A 27986-nucleotide genomic window follows, 5' to 3' on the forward strand; every position below is an offset into this window, starting at 1 on the left:
ATATCAAATAAAAATTCAAAATGAAATTGATTTTTAATATTTAGAAGCCATAAATATTATTTTAAACACGGAATTTATGCATAATAGAACACATTAGTTTTTAAATAAAATGGCAACGAAGTATCGGTTACCATAAATAAGTTATCCAACAATGGGTTTACTACAAGTCGTATCACTCGCCAAAAAAAAATCGCCAAAATCAGTTAACCATCTACCAAAGTAGCACCTTTAAGACTTTCAACTCTTCAATTTATAAACTTCTTTCAAAAATTTAATATTTGAAACATAACGTAAGTTACCTGTTGAGTGCAAAAAATTTTTGATTCTTCCCAAATTCTTTAGCATCATTAATAGTCTGAGGCAGGTTTTTATTTAACGTTTCCGGTAGTAGTGTGGATACGACAGCAGCCAATAAGCAGAGAATCCCAATCGTCATAAAAGGAATGAATTTGTTATAAATGCTCTGAAAATGAAAAGGAAATTTTAGACTGTAAAATGCATAGGGTCACGGTCAAAGCTGGGTTTTACCTCTACTAGAACTGGATTTGCTTGACCACTTTCAGATTTAGCCCAGAGAAACTGGCCAGAATGAAAGTAATCCTTATTTCGCGTTTTATTATTTTCTATGAAACTTACATTCTTGGCAGAGGAGGATACGTCTTCTGTTTATTTACTAAAGTAACTTAACCTTTTAATTAGGGCTGTTAATAATTAATCTGCTTAAGTTAGTTTCTTTATTTTGAAAAGTCACTTATTCGAATTTTACTTATAGCTTAATTAACAGACATGACACTTAAGTATTTTTTTAGTATAACTGCAGTTTAAAAATACAAACTGTTGATTTATCGATTTGAAATTTTTACACAGTATACAGTGAAAATTTTTATTTCCTTGTGAACCTATATCTGTTCACGTAAGTTAATTAGTTGGAAAATTGTTTGCAATATATTTTTATGCGAAATGGCGAAGATTTTTGTGGTTTTCAAAAGCTATGTTTTAACTGTGTTTTCAAGCAAGTTCATCTACTTTCGCGGTTTAATCTGGTTCTGACATTTGGATGCTGAGATATTAGGAAGCGCGTGTAAATGTTTACATTTTTTTTTTTTTTTTTTTTTTTTTTAGTTGGCATCAAGGGTAAAATAGTTTGAATTAAAATAACACAAAAGGTTAGAAATTTTTGCATTGTTTTGTCTAGGAGCGAGTGCTGAAAATTTATCCCTTCTTTTGGCGCATTTTTGGAAATGTAGCACGCTTAGCAATCATAAAATGTGACAAGAACTACTTAAATGTTGTTCCTTGCGAATTCTCCAACAGGCTTTGAAAATGAACACAACTAGGGGACGGGTGCAAAAGGGCTTTATAATTGCGCACGAATATTTAACAGATGTCAGGGATTTATATACTTAAAAGAACATCGACCACTTGCAGTGAGAACTTGAAAGATTATTTAAGACTAAATTTAAAGGCAAATAGTAGTGCGAGACTGACTAAACAATTCCTTTTAAACTGACAGGCTAACTCAGAAACCCACACCAGCAGGATACGTATGGCAGGAACACGATGGCAAGAATGCGTTGCTGCTATTACGATTAACAACTGATAGAAATTAACAAACGTTCGCTCACAATAACGAAATCCCGCTTTGTCTAACCTCTTCTCTCGAACAGTTTAAATTCTCTCGTTCACACAACTTTATGTACATCCTGGCTTGAGAAAATAAGAGAATTCAGGAAAGACTCACAATGAAAAATAACTATTAATAATAAAAATAAACAGATCCCCACAACCTTCAGTCTTTAAAAAGGGATGCATATAGCAAGAGCTCACGAACATAATCTAGAAAACGAAGACAAAAGACTTAATATAGCATGTAGACAGGAGCCCTACGTCGTTAATAACAAGATGTAGAGAATTTCATAAAAATAAAGAAAGTTTTTTAAAACACATGACGCCAAAGCGGGAGTAACAATAAAGGATCCTACACTATCGGCGATAGAAATGCTGAGCGTTCGTTGACAATATTCGCTCACAAATAATTCCTCCCGTCGTGGTAATAAGAATAGAATAAGGATCAACGAACTTGTTGGTGAAGACTTACTGTCCAACATCACAAGACCTAGAGCCCATTGTCTCCATCCTGGAAAAGGCTCTCCAAAGAAAACACAGATATTTCCATAATCATGAACGGAGATTTTAACGCGAAAAGCCCACTATGGGGGCTACCTTATTCTGACCCAAGGGGCATTAAAATCTGTAAGTTCATTCCAACCTCAGGTCTAATTATTGTAAAACTTTCTTTGAAATACTAACCTTTGCAGAGCCTAGAGACAACTCGTGGGTCGATGAGCAAGCAATCCAGAAAATAATGAAATACCATTTGCCGCAGGGTGATGCAAAAAAAGAGACAACTAAGCACACAAGAATGAGAACCTACTCTAGCATGCCCCTAGGCACGGACAATGATGTCTCCATTAGCAAAAACGAATTAAGAGCAGCAAAAGCAGCAGTAAAAAAAGGACAAAGCCTCGGACTTATACAAGCTTACAATAGAATTAATACCGAGCCTGAGGTGAGCAAATGGTTCATTTCTAAAATTTTGATAAATGCTTGGACTTGGGGTGCTTTTCTACTAAATGGAAGCAGCCGGAACTAGTTTTGTTCCAAAAATAAGGTAAACCTCCAAACAAGGCAGGAGCAGGAGCCTACAGACCATTTTGACTGCTGTCGGCATGGGCGAGCTCTTCGCAAAATGATCCCCACAAAGATTGACGGACTATCTATATTCAAACAATCTGCTCAGGACTGCTCAGTTCGGATTCACGAAGGGGAAAGCATAGTGGATACATTGAACTGCTTCCAGAACAGTTTACTGGAAAACCGCAATTAGAACCTATATTCCTGCATAATATCCCTTGATGTAGCGTCCGTCTTTATTAAGTTATAGTTACCAACGCTTAAAGCTGGAACTAATAAAGAAATTAATGTGTCCAAGCAACCTCAATAACCTGATTGAAGGGTAAAACGTAGGACCCATATTGTGGAATATCATAACGCAGAGCGCGTTAAAATTAGACCTTGAAGATACAGATAAATCCCAGGCCTAGGCAAAAGACTTTGTAATCATCATTGCGGGAGAGAACAGGAGAACATCGATGGAAAGAAAAGCTGTAAATGCATTCTAAATTCTAAGGAACTGGAGCAACAAGTACAAACTAAAGTCAAGCGTCGAAAGGTCACAGTGAATAATGTTCCCCCAAAGCAGACAGAATTGAATCTAATCCCCCACGAATCAAATGGCATTGGGACCGCTAAGAAGGCAGAGTTCTCTGAAATAATAGACAAAAGGCTTTATATTAGACAAAAAGTTGATATGGGACCCGCAGTTAACAGAAGTCAGGGAGGTGACCAACAAAGTAATTATCAAATTAAATCTCATATTCAGCACAACATGAAATCTCAGAGGTAGGGGTTCTAAAGAGCTTTGCATTAGAGGAATAGAGCAAATATTCAACTTCTAAGGATGTCCTGTTTGGATAACAGTTACAGGTGACAGGTGAAAACGGATCCGGACACCCGGGGGGCTTCCTAGGACTATTCGAGTATCGTCAATGGATAATAGTTACAGTGAGGGTATGTCAGAAATAAACCAGATTCAGAGATTTGCACTCTTACAAATCACGACTGCTTACCCCGCAACCCCAATGGCGGCACTGCAAGTCTTGGCTGGGATAATATCACTAAATCTTAAAGCCATCTATGAGAAAATGACGCACCGTTTATTGCAATATGGGAAAGACCCCCGACTCAAAGGAGAACTGATCGTAGGTGGTGAATGTGTGAAACCCAACTGTAGGACGTATTCTAATCCCTTGCGTTGGAACATCACATCAAATGGACAAAATGTCTCCCTCAAGTGTTCAAATGGGAGATTTTCACGAACAGATCGAAGATCAATGAACGGGTAGGAGAAACATTCATTATTCCCAAATGCAATAAAGAAGTCCACAAGGAAACATTTAAATTAAGTGATCACGCCACAGAATTTCAAGCAGAATCCTTCGCTCTGAAAAGAGGGACATTCGGAGCCGAAGAGACAAACGAACAAGACATGTACTACTAAACAGATAACATGTGTCTGCTTCAAGCTGTCCAGAAAAGAAGTCGCAAGACTCCTGACATCGAAGCACATAAAACGGTTCTCATAATCATCAAGAAAAAAACCTGATCACCCTCATCTAGATAAGGGGGCAAACAGGAGCTATAGAAAATGACAGAGCATACACTTTAACCAAGAAAGGGACGCTCAAGCCAACAATAGAATTTAGTCTTCCGATTTCCGAAGAAACAACAAATCATAGAATCCGAAGCACAATACTATAAGAATAACAACTGAGATGGCAGAGAAAGGACACATGTAGCTAAATATTTAAGATCTTCCTGAACATTATTAAGAAAAATTAAATCGGACAGTATTTTTGTACAACCGTGTACCGACCACGGAAAATGCCCAGCCTGTCATATCAGTTTTCAAAGGAAGCACGTGGCCTGCGCATGCGGGGTTTGAAAACGATTCTCATAATCATCAAGAAAAAATCCTGGTCACCCTCATCTAGATAAGGGGGCAAACAGGAGCTATAGAAAATGACAGAGCATACACTTTAACCAAGAAAGGGACGCTCAAGCCAACAATAGAATTTAGTCTTCCGATTTCCGAAGAAACAACAAATCATAGAATCCGAAGCACAATACTATAAGAATAACAACTGAGATGGCAGAGAAAGGACACATGTAGCTAAATATTTAAGATCTTCCTGAACATTATTAAGAAAAATTAAATCGGACAGTATTTTTGTACAACCGTGTACCGACCACGGAAGATGCCCAGCCTGTCATATCAGTTTTCAAAGGAAGCACGTGGCCTGCGCATGCGGGGTTTGAAAACGATTCTCATAATCATCAAGAAAAAATCCTGGTCACCCTCATCTAGATAAGGGGGCAAACAGGAGCTATAGAAAATGACAGAGCATACACTTTAACCAAGAAAGGGACGCTCAAGCCAACAATAGAATTTAGTCTTCCGATTTCCGAAGAAACAACAAATCATAGAATCCGAAGCACAATACTATAAGAATAACAACTGAGATGGCAGAGAAAGGACACATGTAGCTAAATATTTAAGATCTTCCTGAACATTATTAAGAAAAATTAAATCGGACAGTATTTTTGTACAACCGTGTACCGACCACGGAAGATGCCCAGCCTGTCATATCAGTTTTCAAAGGAAGCACGTGGCCTGCGCATGCGGGGTTTGAAGCCAATCAAGCAGGAGTGCTTGAACACCTTTCATAAATTAGTTGAATATAATCTTATTTTTTTATTTGGGGTATCATTCATACATCATTATTCGCCCAAATACTTACTGTCATAAAAATTTAGTATCATTGCAAACCTGCCAGAATCGAATGAAATTTTACATATCTGTGTAAAATGTTAAGGTAGATAAGTGATTAAAAAAAGGAAACCGACTCTTTATTACAAGAAAAATTACAAATGAATGGAGGTTCTAATATCCTATTGCGTCACTTATAGCGTGAATATGCCATGCAATATGGACAATCATTAAGACATACAGCTCCCGAATGGTGTCCTGCCCATGTCATTCCTCAGCTGCTGTTAGCGTGGCTTTAGTTCGATCAAACTCTTAACTGCTCAAATTGCTGAAAACATGATAGCATACATGCTCGATCCATAGCAAACTGAACGTTTTATTGCAGGCCACGGAAAGGTGGTAAGGTGATAATGTGACTGAAGCACTGCTGTGACACCCTTTCTTAGTGTTGCAAGGACTGTCATGGTGTCTAGATTAATATTAGATGTGAACTGATATCGTATGCGAAGGCTCCTTATTCCATCACACTAACCAAGAGAGCGAGGTGAAGCTATAAAGCAAAGGGAGGATTGAGGAGTTTATGATTGAGTCTCCAAACACGTACGCGGTTGTTATGACTGCTGCTGTGAATGTCGATTTATCTCTGAAGTCGATTTAAGTCCACTCGTCTACCACGCAACCTCGTCGAACGATTAGCCTTAGCCTTTTCATACTAAAGCTACAGTGGATGGATGTCATTGCAGCACATATGAGGAACAGTGCAATATATAATGCCCAGATCCCGCATGGTACAGACATACAAAGAGGCCAGCCTCAAAAGTGCTGTTTATTTCCGAATGGTGGAAATGATGCAGTACGCGGTTGGGGCAAGTCAGGTGATGTGAAGAACCTTTTGAATGTTGGTCTGCCGAAGGCGCCTTGAGCCCGGCTCGCCTGCAACCGATCTCTCTTCTATTGATATCGATATCTCTTCAAAGTGTAAAAAGAATAGTTTAGATGACTGGCTGCTTAGCAAGCTGATCCTTGGCTGCCCATCTCGACTAAATTTTCCCTGTTTAACTCTCATAGCTGATCATATTTTATTGCAATGCGATGTAAAATCATCCAGGTGAAAAGAAGAAGGTGTCCCTCTGCAACAGAGTAACTACAACAACATGCATTTGCGAATTTGTTTTATGCGCGAGGGGGGGGGCAAAACTTCCAACGCCATCTGGCGGCAATACGCAGTGCGCAAACTAGCTGTACTTCTAATCATTTGCGAATATTAGCTTCATGCCAAGTTTCGTTGCAGTTCGTTCATTACCCTTTGGCGCCTAATTTGCTATGATAAAATTTCTATATTATACATTGATATCGACCGTATTAGAGAGTTTCTAAACAATATTTCGTCATATATTAGTCATGTAAATATGGAAATAGTTCCTCAATCTCTGTTACTAATTCTAAAATTTATTAACCGATAGTGACTAAAACTTGAATTCACTTACCTGCTAAAGGCAAAAGGCATGCCAATCCCATGAAAATGAAGTTGGTAGCTAAAGTAAACCTTCTTCCAAAGCGATCTAGCATGTACCAACATATAATACATCCAGGTATTTCTGCCAGTGAGAGAATGGAAAAGTTAACGAATTCGTTTCCCATTAAGTTATATATGTTCAATTGAAGACCATAGTAAGCTAGATACACAGTTGCCCTGAAATTATGTGTAAATTATTACATTTAAGTAGCAATAACAAAACAAAAATTCAATACGATTAGCCAAAGTCGAATGATTATATTTTTGACCGTTCAGTCAATAGATGATGATTGGTAGCCACATCAAGCTAGTAAAGAACTGAACACATTTGCTTTCACGTTATACTTATTCTACGCAGAAATGTTCAACAATAATAATGATTGCGCATTCAAACCATGTTGTATGCGCACACCAATATATTCTTTGTCACCGATTCGGCAACGAAAGAACGCAATTTTTCACTTCTTAATGAAAGCATGGAAAATGTTGAATAAGAAAAACGTTGTTGCGAATTCTGGTCGATACTGGTACTGAAACACTCTAACTGTTATAAATTTTTGTTAATGTTCAGAAAGTAGCTAAGATGCGTGTTGTCGGATCATAGGCCGTGTAAAGTTTGTCCCTCATTATATTGTACCAATAAAGGAATAATGTGTCATATATCTTCAGTTATTGTCTCTAAAGTCCATCAAGTTAAGAACTAAACAAAAATTTTCTTTTTTATTTCAATTGTTTCTGTTTTATTTGTCGATTGAGCTCTTTTGTTTAAACTTTATTGTGAGCCAAAATACTGAATTATTAAGGGTATAAATGTTCACTGCTTGGATTCAAAGATAATACCCGTAGAGATGTGATGAATTCGAGTGAGGATTTAATGAAGTGGAATCTTGCCTAGTTTTGCTCGGTTACCCATGAGAAATCACATTAGGGATTTATAACGTGAAAAGAAAATTCAAGAACTTTCCTTTTCATCGATGAACTACTAATCACTGTTCACTTATGCATTCTACATTTCAGACATCTGAAGTTTCATATTACATATTTTAAGTTACTTGCAGTAGTTATCAAATAAGAGAAATTATAAATTTTCTTACCACATGATGCTGAGTGTGATAAATATTTTCCTCAACTTAGAATACTTCAGGATATCCAAAGTAGAGTGTTTTATGTCTACTTCCTGCTTCGTCCTGCACCTTTCACCCAGTTTCTAGTAGAAAATTAAAAAGAAATTGATTATCTAACTTAAAAATATTAAGAAATTCTAATATAAAATATAAAAACATTAAGAAAACAGAAATCGAAAATATTAAGAAATTCGTACACACGTTACACATGGGGAAAGGGCAGCCCGTTCGCAGGATTCGAACCTCAGACTAAACTACCAGTGTTCAGCGACGTTACTGCTCAACCGTTGGTGGGCCTTTTTCCCCGTTTAACCATTGAAATAAATTATATACAGTATTAGGCGTCTAGTTTACATTTTGCGCAACAGATATCGTTAGTTGTCCACTAAATTAAGGCATTTGAAGGCACGTGGTATTAGCGCTCAATCTTCACTTTTTGCCGCTTTTTTCTTACAGAAATGGCTGCTAGAAAACGTTCAGCGGTTATCTTGATTATTTAATTAAATTATTGAATCATTAATTAGATTAATAATTTAGATTGATTAATAATTAGATTTATTGAATCTGGCGCAAAAACTGTGAAGTTGGACTTTGCCTTGAACCCTGTTTTGAACTTTATCACACTAAACTGCATTTTTAAAATATTTATCCCTCAGCGCTTTATGTTTTCTTAAATTTTATACATTTTACTTTTTTATATTATGCAATAAATAGAAATTAACTGTAATTCGATCTGAAATTTATTTAGAAAAAGATTTTTTTTTGTTGATAACATCTGAAATTGGTTTTTCTGGCAACTTAGTTTCACATGATAAAAATCTATATAAAAATATTTTCTAGAATCAAAGAGTGCATTTTCAATTCTCCATTACGTATAAATTTAAAATATGAAGGAAAAAAAAAAAAAAAGAAGCGATTTCGTTTCACAAATTGAGCAGTCAGAGGGTTAATGACTGTATTTAGACACTTAAATTAATACCTTACAATAATGATGTTAAAAAATTTAGACCACTTGCACTGCCGGAAACGTAATTGTAAGCATTTAATAATGCATTAATCATAATAAATGCACTAATGTACACAGCGCAAAAATGTCGGAACAGTTCAATATCTCAATTTCCACTGGGCCGATTGACGAAATTCAAATTGCGTTTTTCATGTCGCGAAAGCGCAACTTAGGATTTGTATTAGATTTATATGTAGCACTGTTCTAATGTAGGTAGTTTGACACAAAATCGGACGTTTTCGGAAATGACATGGCACTTTTTTCCCATATTTCGATTCTACGATTCAAATTATGTCAAACCGCCAAGTTTTCTAAAAATCGCACGAGTAGTTTTTAAAAACTTAGTTCTCAAAATTTTAGCTCCTCAATCTTAGTTAAATTTGATATATAGTTATTGATTTTTTTATTATATCTTTTTTTTTATAAATCCTACTTGAATCCTTCTTCCAGAACTCGAAATTAATTTTTAATCCAAATATAATTCGCACATTTTTATGATTTATTTTTTAAATTTGTATTTTAAAATATTTTTTATAAATTTTCGAAAAGAATTTTGCATTATGACCTAAAAAACTTTTACATCATCTTAAAGTAGATGCATTTCTAGGCACACCTGCAAAAAATTAGGGTTTTTCATTCAATGTTTCTAAAATACACATGAATTTACATATTGCAGGGTTTAGAAATTTAGCACCTTTTTTTTTTGGGATAATAACGCCAAACGATAATATGTACATTGTTAAAATTACTTGAAAGAAGGAACGATGACTTTTTATTCGCTCGACTGCAATGAAAAAAAAAAGAAAAGGAAAATAGGGTGCTATAAATTAAGAACTTCGCCGAATAAATTATACTTGTCGAAAATTGAAAAAATACGCCAAGATAAACTTTTGAGTTTCTCCGTAAATTTCGCACCAAATTTTACAAAATTTAACATTTAGGCATAATTTATGTCGTAGAATCGAAATCAGGAAAAATATTGACATTATTGAATATTGAAATATTGAATTAGTTCCTCAGTGTTAATTGAGTTTGGTATATATTTATTAATTTCTCTTTTTTATTAAACTTATTTGATTCTTTATTTCACATTTCGAAATTTAGGTTCATTCCAAATAAAATGCACCCATATTTTATGATTTATTTTTAAAATTTGTATTTTTAAATATTTTTTATAAATTTTCAAAAACATTTTTGTATTATAATCTATAAAATTTTTACCATTATCTTAAAGTAAACGTATTTCTAAGCATACCTGCAAAAAGTTAGTTTTTTTATACAAAATTTCCAAAGATATACGTGAATTTATATATTGGGGCGTTTTAAAATTTGGAATATTTGTTGAAAGCGAGAATACATCAAATGTTGTTTAGACGCTTTGCTAAAATTATTTGGAAGTAGAAACGATGTGACTTTTTTTACTCTCATGCACAATGTAAAGAGGCAGGAACTAGGTACCTTTTTTTCCGGTCGGGCATAATGGAAGGGAAAGGAAATTTGGTTGCCACATAGTAAGAAGTTCGCCAAGTGAATTATTCTTGGTACTCTTCATTTAGCTTAATGTGTGGCACTTGGCGAAAACTGAAAAAAAATTTTTCCCAAGATAAATTTTTGAATTTCTCTGTAAATTTCGCACTGAATTTTACAAAATTTAATATCTCATCATAATTTGAGTCGTAGAATCGAAATAGGGAAAAAATTGGTATGTCATTTCCGAAAAAGTCCCATTTTGTGTAAAAATACCTATGTTAAAATAGTGCTATATATAAATCTAATATATATCCTAAGTCGCGCTTTCGAGGGATGAAAAACGCAATTTGAATTTCGTGGATTGACCCAGTAGAATAAGAAATATAGAACTGTACCCCCATTTTTCCCCGCAGTGTACGTACGATTAATGGAATATGCACGTGCTTTTTTTGACCCCCCCTTTTCTTACGCAGTGTACGTGTTTTTCGCCATGTGAAGAAAGAACCTGAAAGCTGCGTATATATTGACATTAGAACTTGAAACCTGCTGTATAAACCATTTAACTACCGGTACCTTCATTCGTACTTTCTATGCATGTTTTTTTCTTGACGACGCACGAGGGTTACTGAAATTTCTGAGACACAGCTAACTGACACAAGTTAAACTTACGAAATCTGACGAATATTTAAATTAGTTGATAAAATGTTTAAAGTCATCCATTTCTTGAAACTGATAAATACAAACAATCTCATCCTTGGAATGAAAACAACCGCTGAGTAATTTTTTTTCTTTTTTTTCCCCTTCTTTTTTTTTTCTCTTTTTGTTTTTGAAAAATAGCAAATCACATCTAGCAAGATCAAGGTGGACGTTTTATCGACTTAATATGTGTTTGCTCCTAAACTCTAACTGTCATTCTCATTGAATGTGTAGATGCATTAGCATGGTAAAAATGGATTCCCATAATTTTCACTCCTTAAAGAATTTTTGGAAAACAGTTAATGATAAAGCAGTTAGCTGTAATTGTCTTCTGTCTCTCTGACTTAATGGTTTTCTGTCAATCCCGAACTTCTGAAGATAACCGTTTACATTAATATTTCGCCCATTGGGGACTGAATGCTACATGTATTACCTTTATCTATAAACATACATTATAATTTTTAAGGGGTTTTGGAATCCACAAATCTTAAAAAAATGGTGATTCCGGGTTTTTGCATTTTCAAATTCGCTACACTTTTATCTTTCTAAAAATACCATTTTTTAATCTCTATGAATATTAGAACTGTAAAAAATATATTTTTAATTTATCATCGAATGCTTTGATAAATGAAAATTTTTACATAAAAACGCGTTTTTCTCCAAACGTGATTTTTTTATACTCGATGTATTTTTTCTCAGGAACTACTGCTCGCAGGTATCTAAAATTTTTATGGCTTTTTTATTAGGTTTCCTAATATTTATTGATATGAGCTTTTTGTGATAAACTAAGGAAAAAAATTTAAAAATTTTTTCTGTGAGAAAAGTGTTAAATTTTACTATGCCTAACAAAATATTCTGTAAATTACTCTAAAATTCAAAATGTTACAAAAGCTCATATCAGTATAATCATATAGGTATACTTTAATTACACAAAAAATTTAAAGCGTGTATCTACACCAGATTTTGAAAAAAAAAGGTACATCAAAAATGGCCAATTTCATTGTCGATATAGGGGTTTCTGATACCTCTTAAATAAAGAGGACGGACGAGAATGCTAGGTAATTGGGTTTTTTGAAATATTTTCACTTTTAATCCCTTTTTATCAGCTACACTTTTACTGGATATTTTCACTCTTTCGTGAATCGCTTTATTTCAATGAAATCATAATTTTCGGAATTCTAATATAAATTTAGTTTTTATAGAAAGAAAACAGAAATATATGGAAATTGTATTTGAAAAATAACAGTTTATGAGAAAATGTAATACACACCAGAACAAAGATTCTAGCGTCTTTACATTTAATATAATATACTGAATAAATCACAATTAATGCATAATTAAGCATATTGACTCGATTATAACTTTATACCTCAATCAGTGCCTTCAGAGTAGCTGAATCTTTGGTTTTCCCATTCTTTTCACTAATTCCCTTCACAATTGTTAACGCCTCTCCATATCGCTGATTTGTTATTAACCAGCTTGGCGATTCGGGAAAAAATCTGAAAACAGAACACTTCTAAAAAAAATTAAATCTAGACATAGGTGCAGAAAACAGGTTTTACAAGCAAGTACAGGTAGAAATGGACGGATCGGAGGATAGTAGTTGAATACTCCCTCTTTTCTTTCTATCATTAACACTCAAGAGGACCATCATCTCCCGAGTATTTTAAGTGCACCCATACCACTCATGCATTATGAACATACGAACCATTCATGCGTACTCTGGAATTTTAACTAACTCTACTACAGACAACATCGCTGTACTGCAAACAGTAGCTAGCAGACAGACTGCAGGATACTTAACTACTTAACTAACACCTTCAGCGTCATTTTATGAAATAGGAATGTATAAAACTTTAATTCTAAGCAGCCGATACAACTAAGAAACAAACGAAGAAAATAAGAAATCTAACTAAATAAAATACTCGTTCAAATCCCCCTAAACTTGTCCTCCAAGAAGATTCCCTGACACTTCCAGCAAGGTCACTATATTCGGAATACATACAACGTAATAATAATAATAATTTTATAGCAAAATGATTTACTTTGACAATTTTCGCAAATGGAGATTTTACATCTTTAAGTATCTATTTGCTTGTGCTTATAATACATACATAAAGAGTCACAAAAACACAAATTAATTTAGTTACAATTTCGAGAAAAACATTTACAACTCAATTTCAAAATATGCATGATTAATTAAATTGTTTAAATTTTTATAATCCCTAATATAGATTTCTCATTTGTGAATAAAGTTTTCCCATTTTCTCTTGAAATATGAAAAAAATATTCTTCAGTAATATAAATCATCTTTATGCATTCCCACAAGTAATGTGTAAAATCTATATATTGTGCTTCCCAACCACATTCACATTTTACATTCTTTTTATAAAATCTATTCAAATATTCTGGATATTGTCCATAACCTGTCAATGCTTGATTTATTCTTTTATCGCTCAAAAGTCTTGTCTTCTTTACTTTAGAAAAAACCATTAAAAAAAAATTTCTCAGTATTATCATTTTCCCATCGATCTTTCCACTTTTTCATAATTTCATTCTGCAATAACGTTTTTACGTAATCCATTGAGATGATGGAAAAATATCTATATACCCTTCTTTGTTGCGTCATTTGCAGCATTATCTACTGTCTTATTTCCCAGTCTTCCTGTTTGAGTTTTTACCCAATTTGCTCTGAAATTATATTTTTCCATAAGTTCCACAGTTTTGTTTCATACTTCAGTTATCTTTCTAGTTATATATTTTCTGGAGTTTAATGGTTTCAACAAACTCTAAGAACCAGTAATATCTGAAACAGCAATTTGCCAAACCGCTTTTTCTATCCAGGTACCTAAAACAGATTCTTGGATAGAAAAAGCGAAACATTTTAAAGCTTCTTTGAAGGCTTATAATTCAGCCTCAAAAGTATTTCTTTCATTCAATCTAATACCTTTGTCTTCAGATTTCTGTTCAAGTTACAAAGGCAGCTCCTATTGTCTCGTCTATATCACCGAGCCATCAGTAAAAATCTCTAAACCACATCCCTGTAGAATATTTCCTTCCTCTTTACAATAAAGATCTTTGTTTTTGAGGGATGACAATAATATTTAGCTTCCTTTAAAGGCAATAGGCGCGTGGCTTACAGTTAAACTGATTTGTATACTTGCTGTTGATACTGTCTTGCAGCATCCAGTAATAGACAATAAGGCCACTCACTGAATCTGTAACAGTATAACTCTTGTCTTTTTCTTTCTTGTTCCAGGACACGAAAGCACAATATCAAATGATTCTTTCTATTCGATTTTTATCCAATTCCTTAAGTAGAGTTTTATTTCTATAATTGTTTTCATTTACCAATCTATTTAATTTATTAACAATTTTATATATCTTAAATCTGACATTTGGTCAAGCGAGGAATCCAGCTAAAATTTGTCTCTGTAGTTACTCCCAGATACTTTACAAATTGTTTACTAATGATGTTACTGTTTTTCCATTTCCTGTTCTTCCAGATGCATTGAATTTAATGTTGGTGTGCACAATAATGCTATTCTAGGTTTTCGAGAAAGTGAATACATTATTTGATGTAACACTGCACTTCTAACCAGAATGACTTCACGGAATTAGCAATTTGATGATTTTTTTTTCTGTTGGCATTTGAAGCCATCATTTTGAAGTGAACATCGAAGGAAAGGAATAAAAAAGGAGGACGAATGCGTCATGACAATCTAGAAATAATAACGGCTAATAAAAGCATGAAATGAAATTAAGTAAATAGAATTCAAATGCCATTGAAATATAGTACATCTAAGAATCTAGATGGAATGAAAGCTGATTATTTATTTATAGATCAAAGTAACCATGATGGTGAAGATGAAACGGACCGGAATATATGGTGTTTCATTTAACTATTCTTTCAAAAAGGTGTCTGAAAATTTGTTCTGTCCCAATACATTCTTGACTCACTGCCGTCCACTGTTCTTCATAAAGGTACAGTGAAATTAAATTCAATTTTATCTACTTTTATATTAAATCATCTATTTTGCTTGTTTAATATTATGTGTTAAATTACATTTTTTTTTCGTTTTATGTTAGCTGATTCTCATTGGTTTTAAATTATGAACTTGTAGACAAAGTACTGTTGTAAAGCTTAGATAAGCTGTCGTCTGTGTCTAGTGACGAATTAATTCGTTTTACATTAATCCCTGTGGGAAAAATTGTTTCGGTCCTCGGATATTTCGTGATTAATGGCCTTCAGGAAATATTTCAATTCGTGAACTAAGGTTTCAGTGCATGTTATTACATAGTACAATGTAATTATTTTAAAATAATTCTGGTTATTTATGAATACGCCTCCGTAATTAACATATTCACCGTAATAACTTACCTTAAATAAAGGAAAGGAATAAGAGCAATACAGCTAGTTGTGATACTTAGTGATAGCCAGCTTCTTGTGAGGAATGCAATGAGAGCCAATAAGCAAAGTCCGAAAGTCCAGAAACAATGCACTATCCCGTTTATTCGACTGCGTGATTCTGGTGAGACAATTTCGAGCACTGTGAATATGCAATAAAAGTTTGCTCTATTATTTTATATTTAATAAATCTGATAAAATAAATCTATAATTAACTGTTCAATTAATAACACTGTAACAAATGTACAACTTTAAATATTTAAATTTCTCTTAAAAAAATTTTCCAAATCGATTTAAGAACTGAGATCAAGTTTAGTTGCTCGTACTTGAATTCAAAATTTCTTAATTATTTCAGTTTCTCTAACATTACAAAATACTCTTATTATAATAAGTATTAACTATTCTAACAGGAGAAAATAAAAACCAATTAGTTGAAATCATTCATTAGAAATTAAAATTATCCAATGATTCTCAAAACCATATATATATATATTCTGGTGCTTCTCGATTAGAAATATTTTTTAAAATGCGAAAACTTCTTTGTCAGTGGGTTTGCTGTAACTGAATTATCAAGTCCTTAAAGTATTCTATTTGAAGCTTTGCACTTTCTGAAGCAATCTAATGAATCTCTTTGTCGATTTCCAGTTCATTATAACTCTTTCACAGCGAAGCCGTCCTAAACGCCCGTGCATTCAGACATCAGCTGGTCGCTCCTTTCTACCTGGTGCTTTCCCCTATTACATTAGTGCATGTCTTATTGATTTAGGGAGTTATTAAATGACATACCAGTCATTCATTTAAAGCGACTAAAAGTAGCTCTCTTATTTGAATGCACCTTCCTTCTCCTTTGCTCAGCTTGTGGGGTTCCAACCTGTTATCTAACAGCTAAGTGTGTAGGAACCTCGTGAACAGGTAAGCGAATATTCGATTTAGTTCAGAAACAGATACGTAAAACCCAAGAAGGGTTAATTATTCTTTATTTCTCAAAATAAGAATTCCACAGATGGTCCCTTTCTCAGGATGTACAGCAAAGCCTACACTTGGGTTCGAACTGAATCTTAACTAAAGCTTAACTAAAAGATACAGCCTAAGCTATCCATATTTCTACGTGGTTAGCCCCTAAATATTAATTAAGCTGGCGAAGCTATAAAGGGCCTGAGATACGGCGAGCGAAAAGAAAGTATAGCCAAAAGGCAAACGCGCTAGTCAGAATCTTTGGCTCTTTAACGAAGTCAGCGGAACTTCGCCTTAAATACCGCTCTTCCTCATTTACATTAACCGCGATTCTAAAAACACATTCTGGTAGGAATGTGTAAGCTGAAATTAAGAAGGACAGGAAACTAAAGATAACCGTCACAAACTTAGCATGAACCTTACAAGCACCAACATTTAGGTATTGATTGTCACAGTTTCAAATCCTGTCCTAAGGGAAAACTGCTAACCGTGTGTGAAACCGCCCATAGATCCCCGAGAGAGAATCATTCCTATCACTAAAGTAGATTAATATTGATTCTGTAGTATTCTACTTGTCATGGGGGGGGAGGAAATACATTCCAATAAAAATTCGTATGTATGGGCGTTTCAAATGTTTGATAGGAGTAGATTTTGCTCCCTACCGACGCAAAAGAGTTAAGCTAAAGCATATGACCCAAAAAGAGAAAGCCTGACGTTTAAAAAGATACTGTAGTGTTACTTAAGACTATAATATATATATATATATTTGTTTTACTATTTGTTATATTTTGTAATTGCAAGGGAAGCAAAAGTTATTTACAGTAGTAATGTAAATAATGTAATGCTGATAGAACTTAGAGCAAAATAATTACAAAATAAATGTATAGCTTTTGAAATAAAATCTTTATTTGCGTATGGAATCCTTTGTTGTGGATAAAGAATATGTAATATCTTACCATTACACACAAACAGAGTGTAAAAAACGTATTCCATTTCATGCATTAGTGATAAGAAATTAAAATCTATAGCTCAGCAGAGGATTTATGGACAGACTTGGAATCTTTATTAATAAACTACAAAACTCAGAAAAAGATTATAAGATTTAATAATTCATGATTAAAAATTACTTGTTCTTAAGGATCCGACATTGAAATGCAAATTATATTGAATATTAAGAACTTTAAGAATTGATATATTATTACATTCGTTCTTTATATATTGGATTTAAGAAACAAATATAATTCTGATGGGGACACAATGTGACTTCCTTCTACGCACGATTAAATTACAGACGACATCACGGACGAAAACGTCGCGGAGAAAACAATGCAAGGCGAAAACGTCGTCATACGAAATATTGTGAGAGAAGAGAAAACATGGCGGTATAAAACAACATCGTAGAAAATAAAGTGATTCAAAAACATCGCTGTTATAAAACTTCGTCGTGGTAAAGAATAAAGGACCTACAAATCATCGCTTGGTGATAACATCGAAGACATGTGTTTTTCATTTTTCAAATGTTGTAGATGTATATTCTTATAATTATTTGGGAGCGCAAGATGGAATGACCAATTTATTTTAGGCTTTTAAATTAATTAATAATTTTTTGCCAAAAATGCAAGAAGGAAGCTGAAAATGAATAGAAAATTAATGCTAAACATAACAGTTAATAGAATTTTAAACTTATATAGTAAATATTAAAGATAATTATTTAATTAACATGTTTTATAAATTTGTATTGGTAGCCTTTAATGAAAAATATAGCGTAAAATTGATTAGAAAAGAGAATACGAGAAACTGCATATGGTTATATATATTAAGATTCTTTAATCAATTACCAAATTATAAAATTATTTTCCTTCACTTAGAATCATTAAGCGAATATACATTTACCATTTCTAGCCCACAAGCGTCCGAGCGGTAAAGTCGCTGAACACTGGTAGTTCGGTTCGAGGTTCGAAACCCGCGATATGACTGGCTGCATGGGGGTATTCGTTGTTTTCCCCATGTGTAACGTGTACACGAGTAAGTTTACCTTTAAAAGTCCTCCACGAAGGCATCCCTTCCCTTAGGCAGATAGCCCAAGTGTGCTTTGCCATAATTAAATACACCATTTACCATTTCTAAGGCCTGAAAAACACATGCTCGCGATGTTATCGTCATAAAGATTTGTAAAAATGTAAATCATAAAGATTTGGTATCACTATATTTTCAACGATCGTTTCAACCTGCAATGTTTATGAATGGCTTTATTTTCGACGACGGTGTTTTACACCATTAAAATTTAAAATTGCAATGTTTTCTTTTACTTTTTCTCCCACAATATTTTATACGGATTTGCTTTGTCTTGCGTTATTTTTTCCGCGATGTTCTCGTCCGCGATATTTCTGACGGACACCACTTAATCTACCAAATAATTTTTGCTGCTAAAAACCTCGCTAAGTTCATTTACGTTCCTTATAATATTCAGTAGAAAAAGATGCAAGAAAAACTTATCCAGAATGATATATGAAGAACTTACTGATAATTAACGGCAGTTGGAACATTGTAGGGAATAGACAACCGTTAATGGTCCTTAAAATTATGAAGCAAGTTAAATTTCGAACCAATGCGGAAGGAAGTTCAGTCGCTACCCCCAAGAAGACTGAAAAAAAGAAGATCCGCTTGCGTCCGAACCTAGAATCGATAACACGTGTTTCAGAATCGTTATAATTGTTGCTTTTTATGTCAGAAACTCAAGTGCTAATAAATTAGTTTAATAAATTCCAGAACACAAGACTGAATGAATCAAAAAGGAATTAATAAAAACTGAAAATTTTGATTTTAAGGGTTGCCCAAAAAGGTTGTAGGGCTTTTTTACGTTCTGGTTGCTCTTTCAGTCTACCAGTTTCAAACCACTCACATGTACACCACTCATTCCTGCTATCCCATTCTTTTTTTTCTTTCTTTCTTTCTTTTTTTTTTTTTTTTTTTTTTTTTTTGTCCGAAGGGACAATTTGCCCAGAAGAACTATTGATTTTGTTTTCGCATTTTGCGTTGATTCACTACAAGCGCCGTTTCACTTTTCAAATTGTTGCCACCCAATATTATCGCCCTGTATTATATTTAAAGAAAAGAAATATGAAGAATTCTGCATAAATGTATATATGTTTCTCGCAGTGTGATAAAACAACGGTACCTAGAGCCATCCAGTTTTGAATGACGTAATCCTTCTTCGAATATGGGCAACTGGAAGTCCAAATTGGAAATTTGGAATTTGTTTTATGATCGATTTAATATTTTTGTGAAACGTTAACGAGTTTTTCATTATCAACCTCAAGTATTTCAGAGCGAGCAATGGCAACGTTGCACAGAAAACACATTTTTATCTCCAGCGCTCGAGACTCTGTATCGGAAGTTCTAAAGATTTGTTCAATTTTAAACTAGTTTGCGATACTGTCTCCCTTTTAGGATATTTGTCACTGACTCGAACGGCTTTTAAAAGATGCTTTCCCCATTACTCGAACGGCTTTTAAAAGATGCTTTCCCCATTACTCGACCCTGTTTCGCTACACCTTTAAATACCTTTTCGTACAGCTCAATTGTTCATATAGCTCATATTTTTTCATATAACTCAATTGTTTTTTAAAATTTAGAAATTTTCTTTTTGTTAATACACACATAATTAGTAATTTTTAATTCTGTTCGATAGGGTAGGGCCTTCGGTCCAGGTACCCAGGTGTGTACATCATTCCCCCCTTGAAACAGAGGAGAAGGAAATTATTTTATTGAAATTGCAAGTTTTCAACTTGTACAGAGTTTCAAGAGAGTCATCTATCCGATGGATTTCTAATTCTGGAGTATTCTGAAATTAGTGTACTCATCAGATCCGCAAGATTTGTCAGAAATGAAAGATGCCATAAAATATAAAGCAGGATCTGGCGATTGGGTTCCCTAAAACCCAGTCCCCCTTTAAAAGGGTGAGTATATAAAGTATTTCTCCCGCCTTCTTAACATGCCTTCGTGGTGTAGCGGTCAGCACGCTCGACGCGTATTGGAGAGATCCCGGTGAAGGCATTGCTCATTTTTCACTTCTCCTGCTTTCAAAAATGCCTAATGTCTCTACAATATATTGGAGAATTTTTTATGGCCACCTTGTATATACTGCAAATAAAAGAAAATTTAGCAAATTTGTTTACCGCTCTTCTATCCTCTTTTTCCTGTGAGGTCCCTAGACATGGTTTAGGAGCAATCTGCCCGAAGAACTTTGCTTCTGCCATAGAATTATTGCAGTAAATAGAAATTATAGCTTTTAAAACGAAGCTTTTCTCACTTTCTAATAATTGCAGTAATTTATGTAATAATTTGAACCTGACATTTGCCGATACATTCCAAAACATGATTCAAGAGCATCAGTTTGAAATTTTCCTAACAATATATATTTCAGCTTCATACTTTTGAAACAAGTGTGTAATCAATTGAATGAATGCATCTGTAGTTGTTATTAATGCCTGAAATGGGACAGACTTCTTTTATTGGGACAGACTTGTTCCCATATCTTAAGCCACAACACTAGTTTCTTTAAGAAATTAATCTGTTCAACATTCTGAGAGGTTAATTTATCATTAAAGCGCCCACTTTGAAAACTACGTTTACAGTTTACAATTTTCCACCTTCTTATAGGTGATTCAGGTGAAGTAGTGGCATGCTCGTTTTTGTCGTAATTGGATTTGCAACCAAACACACTGCAGTGTCGAAGCATTCTGTATTCAAATATGCTATTAGAAAGAAACAATCAAAATAGAGAATCCCTAATGTACTATACCAAATAAACATTCAAAACAATACTATGCAAAATGTAAAAACATGAGTAAATGCATTCGATGTCAAAACGAAATACATGAATAGGTTTGAGAATAGCTGCAAATTTTCCCAAATAAATCAGAAAGATATAAAACTATTATTTAGCATTATATAAAGCTTAAGTTATTTAAAATCACTTAGAATAGCAAAATAATCCACTTACATAAACACTACTAGCAAAATATATATCCACAAAATCTACGATCACGGATTCTCAACCACATACTACCACAAAATCATATCCATTATCTGGATCACATGGTTTTTGCACTTCAAGGCCACTATTTCTTTATTTACCGTGTTCATTCTCCGTTAACAGTGAAAACAATTCTTTTATCAGTTCAATATTTGGAGTAATAACTTTTAGCTCTGTTTCTATTTTTTTTTTTAATTCTCGCTGTTGCTATTCTTAGCGGCGTGCGCTTCTTTATAGTTTTCTGAAGTCTATTCATTACGACATACAAAATTTTCACTTACCTCTTCTTCTTTTACTGGAATCCCGGGTTTTCTAGCATCAGAAATCTGTAGTAACTAATTCCATTACCATCAGAGAGCATTAAATCCGGCGGTAAGGGATAATTCCGCTTCGTTATTGATACACACACGTAATTTACAATATAATACAATGGTTTACAAGCATTATTATTAGGCACACGCCTTCATCATTATTAGGCTTAACACCTTCGTTCTTCCATCAAACTAAAGTATAGTTATAGAATATCAACAGAGACAAGATGCTCGGAGCGCTACCTAATGGCGAGAGCTATCAATTTATAACATACGTTGTTCCTTCGCGTGTTGTTCGGTTAAATTTGCTTAACCCTTTCGCCGTCCTCTCCTGTCCGCGAAAATTTCTCCCCAGCGGCCGTCGGTTTTACGTGGTATGTAATGTTGTTTTCTCTGTACATCATAACTTTCCATACATAACTTTCGTAGTGGATGAATGTCAATGAATATTAAGTAAAATTATAAGGAAATAAAGCATAATGGAAAAATAATATCTCTGCTTATTTCTAACAGCAGAGTAATTTGATAACATCTGTTCCAGGCGGGCCACTCTTCCCATTTTGTGTTGTAATCTTTTACAATTATTGGTTCTTTTACAATTCTTTTCCGTGTTCCAACATCAATCATCTAGTTATTATGGACTGTTCTCATCAAACGTATATTCTTCTTGTCTTTCCAATTCACAACCTCATTTTTTCTCTTTTTCTGCTGAGTAGACGTTGAAGCCATCTCTCACTGTCTCGTATCTTATGTAAAATGGCGCGAATATTCATTAAGCCCGGGGCAAATTCAATTAGAAATAGAATGCCTGATTAGTGCTGCCCTCTAGGAGGTATTAGAACAAACAAAAATAAAAACTCAAACAAGTAAACATTTAGAAACAAGTAAACGTTTAAATGTAGAAGAACACTTGTTGCGCGTTACAGCCGCCCTGCGGAAGTATCACTTTAACGCGCTAGACGCGTTACGGACGACAAAGAGGTTAAATCAGTTGAAATTATCAAAGAAGTCAATATTATTCGTCCAAGTTCTATATCTGCTTTACTTGATTTAGAAAATGTTGATCGTAACATGGTTGTTGCTGATAGTTCAGTTGCGCATTTTAATTTCGTCATATTTTACAGTATTGTGAACATTTATGCTGATTTTACAAAAATCACTCAGTGTTTGAGAAAAAAACAATACAACGTTGGATCTGCGGTGTGCATTCAAATAGTAAATCAGATATTTGGTTTATCCTCTTAGTTGACTTCGAAGGTTTAACGTTGTACGAGTTTCTGAGCACTTACCATTTTTCTGTTATTAATGAGGATTGTGGACCCACTTTTTGGGGGCGTACAGACATCTAGTTGTATTGATATAGCAGTTTCTGTGTTATGGAAACTCGTAGATCTTTTACTTTTTTTAAAACAGACGGAAAATGAGTTGCATTATATGTTTCAGTTGCTACACCTAGAGAGTCTAACGCCCTCAAACGAGATTCTAATCAATTTTGCAACCAGGAAGGTAGGAAAGGGAATTTCCAGTGCTATTTTAATGACTAATGATAAAAGTTCTCGAATGTAAATTTCTTTCAATAAATCTTTTTTTTTTTTTCGCTAAATCTTAAAGTTTCTATTACCTCCGGATAATTATCTGCAGTTGGAGGATAACTAATTCTCTGGCACAAGAATTTATGATTGTCGATTGGATAAGTACTGCAATTTACTGGAATTTATTCGCAGGATCTTTATTATCACCTTCACGCATTTGTTTTAAATAATGCCCAAAATGGTAATCATTCTTTAATAAGTTCTACCCAAAATTCTTTAACACTATTAGTGGAAGTTTAGACTTTTGTTTTTGAAAAATATTTACACCATCATATGGATTTGTTACACTATCAATATCAGTTTATTTTTTTTTCTTTGCTAAAATTGTTTAATCTTAAAATAATTATTTAAGTAACGTTCAGCTGACTTACTTCCATTTTTTAAGTGCTCTTCCGTCTTGCTAGTTTCTAAAAGTAAAAACATTATTTTATTGTACAAGCTTTGTAATTCTTCAAACTATTTCTGTAAAATCTGAAATTTTATTCCACTTCGATGACATCATCGGGATTCTCTTTGCTGATGGCTTCACATATATCATTAATAATCCTCGTGAATGAACTTTCCTCGATTTGATGATCTTTTTCATGTTTACAAACAAATTCCTGTGGCTAGAAATATTTTATGGAAACACTACGATCATTTACTTTTGTTAAAATATGCTCAAGTGAGTTACGTTCTGTAATATATGGCAAGAAAAAATAGTCTTTATAAGAGACACAAAAACATAAGTTTTACGGTAAATATGTGTTATTTATCAGTTACAAATTCACATACCGCTACCTTACAAGAGGGGAACACGCTGCTGCCAATCCGCTGTAGCTAAATATTGGCATCAAAGCGTGTGGCTCATCAACAGCCAACAGTATTCTCTCTCTGATCATAGGATGATATTTTTAATAAAATTTCTATGCTATATATGCGAAATATTTTAAGACGTGCCTTTAAAAGTGTTATTTTTAGCATTATTTTCAACATTATTTAACGAGCAAACTGGAGTAGTTTAAAATGTTTCTGCATAAATTATGAAGTAGAATTAACTTATTGAAAATTATACTCTCCAGGAGACGTCAGAAAATATTAATATAAAATGGACAACTTAATTATTTCTTTTGCTAAACCCTCCATCCCACTGAAATAATCTTGTTTACGTAATGTTGCATGGTGGTCAATCGAGATCGCATGTATGCACAAACACTTAGGTGCAACCAGAAGAAGATATCAAAGAACCAAAAAACGCAGTTTTGAGAGACATTTTTACAAAAACAGTTATTTGCAAATAAGGCTAAAATATATGTTTAAGTTAGAGGAAAGTAAACTTAATCGTTAGAAAACGTTTCTCAGTAACATTACGTTGCAAAATGTTTGGCGGAACATTTATTCTTTTGGAGTAGGGACGAATTTTTCTAAAAATACTGAAATTTCTGGTATTCAGCTGTCTTCAGGGTAAACTGCTTCATCTTTTGAGGCAATACGTGCCATTTTACAATGCTCAGTTCCTCTTGACAGCATATTTCATGACAAGGAGTTTCATAAAACTTCCGCTCTGAAATGACTTCTTATGATGCAGATGATGGCATTTCTTTTTTTATAGCTTAAATTGGTGATGTTATTAAGGGTTTAAACATAGGTGAAATTCCTGGAACAAACATAATAACAAATGAAACGATTCGGAATCTTCCAGATGCTTGTCCATCTACCTTATATAAAATATTTAACGCCTATCGAAATCAGAAGTACTTTCCAGCGGTGTAGCAAAACACTGGAATTGGAATTTATCCTGAACATACTGTATTTTAGCGGTCTAATCTGATGTTACAAGTGAGATAAGTCACAACATTGCAACAAGCTGAAGAAGTTGGTTCTAATTGCCTCCTCATGGGTGATAATACCTGTCCCCAGAGAAGAAACTCCATTAACAGCACCTGGAGAGTGAGTGCATTCCTCCGACCTTAATCCGACTGAAACCTTTTGGAATGCTCATGGACGTGCTATCTTTGAAAGCTTACCTCCTCCAACGAATGTCAGACAGTTGGAAACTACGCTATTGGAGGAATGCTCATTACTAGTATATAATGCTGGTTATCACCTCATTGAACACCTGGACAGTCTCTGTAACGGTCCAGAGTGGTAACATGCCTTATTAATGGAAATTTTATTTGTTTGTTTTTAGATTTAAACATAAATTTGTTTGTGACCTAAAGGGGATGGTAGCATGTAATTTACGAAAATCAAATATTGTTTTCTTTCTTTGTACATAATGCTTGTTTCCTTTCATGTGTAAATACATTTAATATCCTACTGTGTGGTTACTACTACAAAGGCGGAGCCCACAGCTTCCCCGGCTAATGCTTCAGCCGTAAAGCTTTTAGAGGCCAGCCCGACAAAACAAAAACGGACAGAAAAAAAAAAAAAAAAAAAAAAACAGATACACATCATTCACAAATCTACTCTAGCCAAGGATCTCTGCGCGTTTATAATATTCATTATTTCCCTGGAATACAGCAGCATCATCCTTAAGATCTTTTGGAAATTCGATTTTCATTTTATCTTTAATACTAGCAGTCAGGCCACGGGTTTCAGCGAAGTGATTATTATCACCTCTTACTCTACGTAGCCGACAAAGATTGTTTTCCTGCAAGGCAAATATATTCAAGTACATGGGAAAACGTCCATGTCCCGTCGAAACCTGATTCAAACTTATATCAGTATAGACTTTCTTTATAAATCTGTATAGTACACATATAATTTTTCTTTTTCTCCGAGGATTCTTAAGTGTTTTTCCATTTTTTATGTATACTATTCTTTAAAATTCCAATAGTCTTTCTTCTAGAGCTCTGCAGTTTAATTTTTTTACAATTGCCAAGTGTGGCTTCTTTTGCCAGTGCGTCAGCCCTCTCATTACCATAGAAACCTACATGTGGTTTAATCCAATATATCTTAATATTATATTTTGTACGTAGGTTTCTATATTTCATTTTAATATTCATAATAAGTTTATTATCAAACCTTAGTTCAAAAATAGATTGCAAAGCCGATAGTGCATCAGAAAATATATGGACACATTGACTTTTTTTCGATCCAGGTCAAAGCCTCTAGTATTGCATATAATTCAGCCTGGAATACTGTATTCGTGAAATTTAATAAGAATTTTCTGTGGTCAGTCTCAATTCCGTAATAATACATTTTTTCCTACGCCCAAACCAGCAGCATAAGTATCATATTCATTTACAATACTGAATCGATCATAATTTAGTCCAAATTTATCTGCAGGATGAATCAATTCAAGACATTTTTCAAAGGCATCACTTTTGAATTCTATAGTAGATATTTTCAATGATGTAATACATTTGGTTTTCATTAAAAATTTGTTATAGAAAAAGCCATATTAATATGAGAGTGTGGCATACCGGCAAGCACACAAGCCACCTCAGTTGAACCGGTCTTGAATTCACGCGTAGCAGCAAGCCTCCAGTGTAGTCTATATTGTATCTAATTCCTGTCTAATTCTCACAAGTTCCCCCGCCCTGCAGCCCCATGTGCCAATGCAAAACATAACAATTGGAATTATTACATTTTTAAAAATAAACAAGGGTTTCCGCAGGAAAAGTATTGCGATAATATTTCAAAATACCATCAGTTATTTTTTGTACATCCTTAAAATATTCCAAAAAATTTAATTTCGTTTGGCATTATATTTCAATCTGGGAGGGCAAGTAACTCTACCACTGTGAGGGAGAAAAATTGCACAAGTCTTTATTAAATTAATCCGGCGTTACTCGCGCTAATCGTACGTACGCAAGTGCTCGCGCCGGGCCTGCGAGGCCCGTTTATGGATTTATATTTTACGCAGGTCATTAAACACCCCATTAAGCATTTACTAACAACATAATTTAAGATAATATTTAGAGCTCTAATTTTATTCAATATATGTACAGAATGTTTTTAGAAAACTTACCATGATTTATGCACAATTGGTACATGTTAAAACAAAATGATCTCCACAGACATTTCTTTCACATTTTGTACAACTTATCTTATATTTTCGGTTCTTTGAACTTGGGCAAACGCAGCGCCTTTTTCTCTCAATCGCTTTCGGATTTTTAGCATTGCTCTTGGAAGATATAGTTTTTCTTGCAAATGTCGAGGGAGACATGGCACAGTGCACTTCTCCGCTGTGTTGTCTTTCAGCAAATCTTTTGCAAGATCTCTCAAAAACGGACTCCGCTTTCTGTGCTGTAAGGATGGATGTTTTGAGCATTGATTGCAGCAGTATTTAGCAGTGTAAAGAACAGAACCATCGGCCATCTTTTGCTGTTTCTTGCAGTTGAATACGCTGCTGACATTTGGTCCACCACATCAACAGCTCCTTTCTTCAAATTATAAAATGTTATTATTTCAGGTTTTTTTTTCTCACCTGTTGTTTGGTAAATAGCGTCGTTGTTATGCATTGTAGATAAGAGGTTAACAAATTTGTTTTTTTTT

General features: G+C 34.0%; 1 protein-coding gene across 1 annotated transcript; it reads right to left on the reverse strand.

Moving 5' to 3' along the window:
* Positions 1-299: 299 nt before the first annotated feature.
* Positions 300-27484, reverse strand: LOC118194775 (solute carrier family 22 member 3-like). Its single transcript, XM_035365978.2, has 6 exons — positions 27460-27484; positions 15583-15751; positions 12571-12700; positions 8000-8112; positions 6877-7082; positions 300-463 (listed from the first exon to the last, which is right to left on the reverse strand). The coding sequence occupies exons 1-6, from the start codon at positions 27482-27484 to the stop codon at positions 453-455; spliced, it is 654 nt and encodes a 217-aa protein (XP_035221869.2). The 3' UTR covers positions 300-452.
* Positions 27485-27986: the final 502 nt, after the last annotated feature.

Source organism: Stegodyphus dumicola, chromosome 6 (genome assembly GCF_044657685.1).
Source record: "Stegodyphus dumicola isolate Sdum_Otavi_A_Nest chromosome 6, ASM4465768v1".
In the NCBI taxonomy this organism is placed as follows: Eukaryota; Metazoa; Arthropoda; class Arachnida; order Araneae; family Eresidae; genus Stegodyphus; species Stegodyphus dumicola.

What these genes read in the sequence shown, in the direction of transcription:
- LOC118194775 (XM_035365978.2), bottom strand. Translation starts at nt 27,484, where the DNA reads ATGTACCAATTGTGCATAAATCATG. An exon ending in CTCTGAAGGCACTGATTGAG is followed by an intron (nt 8,113 to 12,570) that starts GTATAAAGTTAT and finishes ATTTTCTACTAG; the next exon opens with AAACTGGGTGAAAGGTGCAG. An exon ending in ATCACACTCAGCATCATGTG is followed by an intron (nt 7,083 to 7,999) that starts GTAAGAAAATTT and finishes ACATAATTTCAG; the next exon opens with GGCAACTGTGTATCTAGCTT.